We start from the raw sequence: 3887 nt of genomic DNA on the forward strand, positions 1-3887 counted from the left end.
TGGTAACACCACGTGTCAGTCGGGTGCACGTGCCGGTCTACGTGAGAGTTTTCTGTTAAGGCACTTGATCTCTTCCTTATGTAAAGTAATCGAAGGCTGACTCACGCACGGGCTTCCACCATTATTAGCCCCGAGAACGAACACTGGCGCCGCGATGTGACGTCACGGCAAGGACTTGCTGCTACGTCGCCGACGATCTCCTAGATCTGCACCGCCCGCGCCCGCTTTTGTGCGATACGATGGTGACTTACTGCTCTGTTCCGCAATGTAAATCTCGCAAGGACGATGGTGTAAGTTTTCACTTCTATCCGAAGTGGACGAAGTTTAAGAAAACTTGGTTAATAAAGCTTAGAATGGGCAAGCTGCCGTCAAAACACGCCGTCGTCTGCAGCAAGCACTTCAGAGAGGAGGATTTTGTATATCCCGTATACAAGACGCTAGGTAAGGCCATTTCGGGTGTACTTTTCGGTTCTTTGCATGCAGTCAACGTGTTTGTCACTTTATTACCAGGTAACAAGTACCGAAAGTTGTCGCCGGAAGCCGTTCCGTCCGTCAACCTGCCTGTACGTCCACACGATGCGAGGCGGCCGCTTGTGCGAGCGGCGATAAGACGGCGTAAGTGTATCGACACTGATTCTCTGTGCTGTTAGCAATAACAAGTCGTTTACTCATATATGTAGATGCCAGAAATAATCAAAAACGATCTGTGATAGCCAGAATAGGCGAAATGTGCTGTCGCTTGCTCCGGCGTTGCTCGGTGTAGGAGCGAACAGGGATTGACTCACGGCGGAACACCTATCGCCCGCAATTGATTATGCAGAAGCGATGTTGATCGCGCATTTGTACCCGCACGAGCGCTTCCTCCGTTGTTTAATTCACTGTAGCAACGAGTCATTACTGTATACGTATTAAAAGAGCTCCGCAGCTATCTTAAACGTGTGCCACATTGGGCACTGTCTACCGCGATCCAGCCTGATCGGAATCGAAATTATCGACCGCGAATGGCCCCTCACGCAAGCTACCGAAGGGAGTCAATCGTGATCGATAATTTCGATCCCGATCGGCCTCAATCGCGGTCGGAAGTGGCATTAATGTTATCTATTAACAAAATGTCCAGAAAAGCTTGGATTTCAATTTCAGGGGAAAGAGGCATTCCCATACGCTCTTACTAGCTGTCACAGACATCTTCCATTTGCACTGATGCTGGAGAAAAATACCAAGAAGGCGCAGAGGAAAGCTCGAGCAGCGCGATGTTGGAACTTGATGCACCACTGGCCGAAGAGAGAGAACCAGTAGAGTGCGATGGTATGTTTATCCCTTAAGTAATACTAAATTTGATGTGCCAAATTCGCGTTGCATTCGGGCGCCCACGTCGTTAACTCTGGTGTATAGTACTTTGCTCTTTTTAGTTGGTTTCATTTTATTTTAGATTTCCATCCTCCAGGAGCTCTGGCTGCGAGTCCAGGTGATTGCACTCTAATATGAGACGGTATCCAGCAAACAGTGCAACACTTTTACTGCTGTTCGTAATACTAATTAATACTTGAGACTGCTATAATTTATGTTATTGTTACGCTCAATTTGTCCTTTCTGTTTTTTCAGAGATAAGTGCCGAGACTGAGGAGCTGTCTAAAGAAATTGGAATTCAGTTCGACAGTAGAAACAACCTATTTGCAAGAGAACAGCTTATCACAATTGCAAAAGTGCCCGATGAGCATGGTCTTGTTGTCCTCACAGGCATAGGCTCTTTCGAGTTGTTCTACAACATAACAGAACTTTACACAGAAATGCGGTTGCGTCAAGGAACACAAAGCTTATCCTTAAGTGATGATGATGCTGTGCTCCTCACATACATGAAGCTCTATCATGACTTAACATTTTCTCTGTTGGCGGTGTTGTTTAGTGTCCACCGTACAACTGTGCCGAACATTTTCAAGGATTCAATTGTAATTCTAGCAAGCATTCTTGAGCATGCAATTTTCTGGCCAACAAAGACCGCAGTTGTGAACTGTCTCACAATGTATTTCAAAGAATACAAAGACACGAGGATGGTGCTTGACTGCACTGAAATAGAAATTGAGCGCCCAAAAGATATAGTAGTAAGGCTCCTCACATACAGCCACTATAAGCGCACGTACACTGCAAAGGTCCTGGTGAGTGAGACACCAGGAGGATTAATTAGCTATGTAAGTCAGGCATATGGAGGGAAAGCGTCTGACACATACATCACAAAGGAGTGCAGAGTTCTTGACAAGTGTATTCCCCATGTTCACAGTGTGATGGTAGATAAAGGCTTCCTAATCGGTGAACTTTGCAAAGCAAAAAATATCAAAATGATCAGACCTCCATTCCTCATGGAAAAACAGCTCACTGCAGAGGAAGCTAGGAGAAACCAATCCATAGCAAGCGCCCGAGTACATGTGGAGAGGGCCATTCAAAGGATGAAACTGTACCACATTTTTAACAATCGGTTTGATCTCGACTTTGTGCCATACATTGACAGCATATTCGAAATAATTGCTGGAACTGTGAATCTCTCAAGGCCATTGTTCAGTAACAACAAGTTCCTTTTGAACTGATAACGTCGGTGCGCGTATTTATCAGGTTAATTCTCTCCGAAGTAATTCTGCAGTGATTACTGGCTCTTGCCAATTAGCTTTGTGAGCTGCCAGGCAAAGTGTGATATTTAACAAATGTGATGAACGAATTGTCTAAAAATAAAAAAATCTATCCAAGGAGCCGCTCAAAGTGTGAAGTTTTTGTCAATGTGCACACGTACACAGTGGATAGTCTGAGTGGAAGGAAAATTTCTGGCTGTAACAAGTGTGGTGGTCCTCAAACACCAAAAATGCAAAAAATACCATCAGCAGTGTCCGTAGTTCTAGTTTGTATGATTTAGAGTACTAAAAAAAGCATTTCTTTTTTAAGAGAGCCATTCTGCACAAGTTTTGTGGAGACTGTAGTTATTTAGGCTTAAACAGGCACTCACGGAAATGTCGCTCATACTGTATTCTTGTAGCAGTACATATGCACAGATAAGTACCAAAAGTGACCAGCTTTCAGGTTGTTCATTGAATTTGGCATAGTAAGTACTACTGCTAGCTTAGAAATATTTTTGTTCCCTGCCAAGAACACCAAAGGAAGAGCAGGACCAATAACATGCGCTGTCAAACCTGTAAAAAATACCTTGGGCAGTTACATTCATGGCGAAAAGCAGCACACTTGTTCATGTAAAAAAGACTGCATGGTATGGCACATTCCGATAGCAACCTCTCCTTATGTGTTAAAGATACAATAATGCAGTGATCTCGTAAACAAAATGGGCAACGAGCTTGGAGAATGTGTACAACAAGATACTATACAGTAAACACCATCTAGCATGGTCTGCCTTTCAGCATACTTTTCGATGTGCGAACACCTAATTTTTGTAGCTAATATAAAACTGCTTCAGCAGCTGAAGGCCTTTAAATGCAGTACTCATGGTGTATGCTTTGAAAAATAATATGCATGCAAGAATATTACTTTTACCTTTTCCAATTGCTACCTTTTAACTAGTTTTATTTCAAAACTGCCCACTACTGATAGGTTAGTAAAGCAAACAAGTATTTTTAAGGGTATTTGGGGCTAGTCAAGCTGCTACGAGCAGCTTTTTTCCCCACTTTACCCCCGCAAAGCTGTATTTAGTTTTTTGTGGAAATAAAGCATACATACATACATACATACATACAAACTGGTAGAACAGATTTTGTGCTTCTTGTCAAGAAGCACCCCGTTTGTTTTTCCTGAGCACCAGAAATGCACGACTCTTGCATTTATTTCAATAATGCCAATCTCAATTTGTACATTTTATGAGAAATGCAATGCGTAAAACAGTGTGCCTGCATTCT

At 43.1% G+C, this 3887-nt stretch overlaps 1 protein-coding gene across 1 annotated transcript; it reads left to right on the forward strand.

The window, feature by feature from the left end:
* The first annotated feature begins 1699 nt into the window (after positions 1 to 1699).
* Positions 1700 to 2579, forward strand: LOC126526602 (uncharacterized). Its single transcript, XM_050174459.3, has one exon. It carries the CDS (start codon positions 1788 to 1790, stop codon positions 2577 to 2579), a length of 792 nt encoding a protein of 263 aa, XP_050030416.2. The 5' UTR covers positions 1700 to 1787.
* The last annotated feature ends 1308 nt before the right edge of the window (positions 2580 to 3887 follow it).

Source organism: Dermacentor andersoni, chromosome 8 (genome assembly GCF_023375885.2).
Source record: "Dermacentor andersoni chromosome 8, qqDerAnde1_hic_scaffold, whole genome shotgun sequence".
Taxonomy (NCBI): domain Eukaryota; kingdom Metazoa; phylum Arthropoda; class Arachnida; order Ixodida; family Ixodidae; genus Dermacentor; species Dermacentor andersoni.

Excerpts from the sequence above, each read along its gene's own strand:
- LOC126526602 (XM_050174459.3), top strand. The coding sequence starts at position 1,788 with ATGCGGTTGCGTCAAGGAACACAAAGCTTATCCTTAAGTGATGATGAT.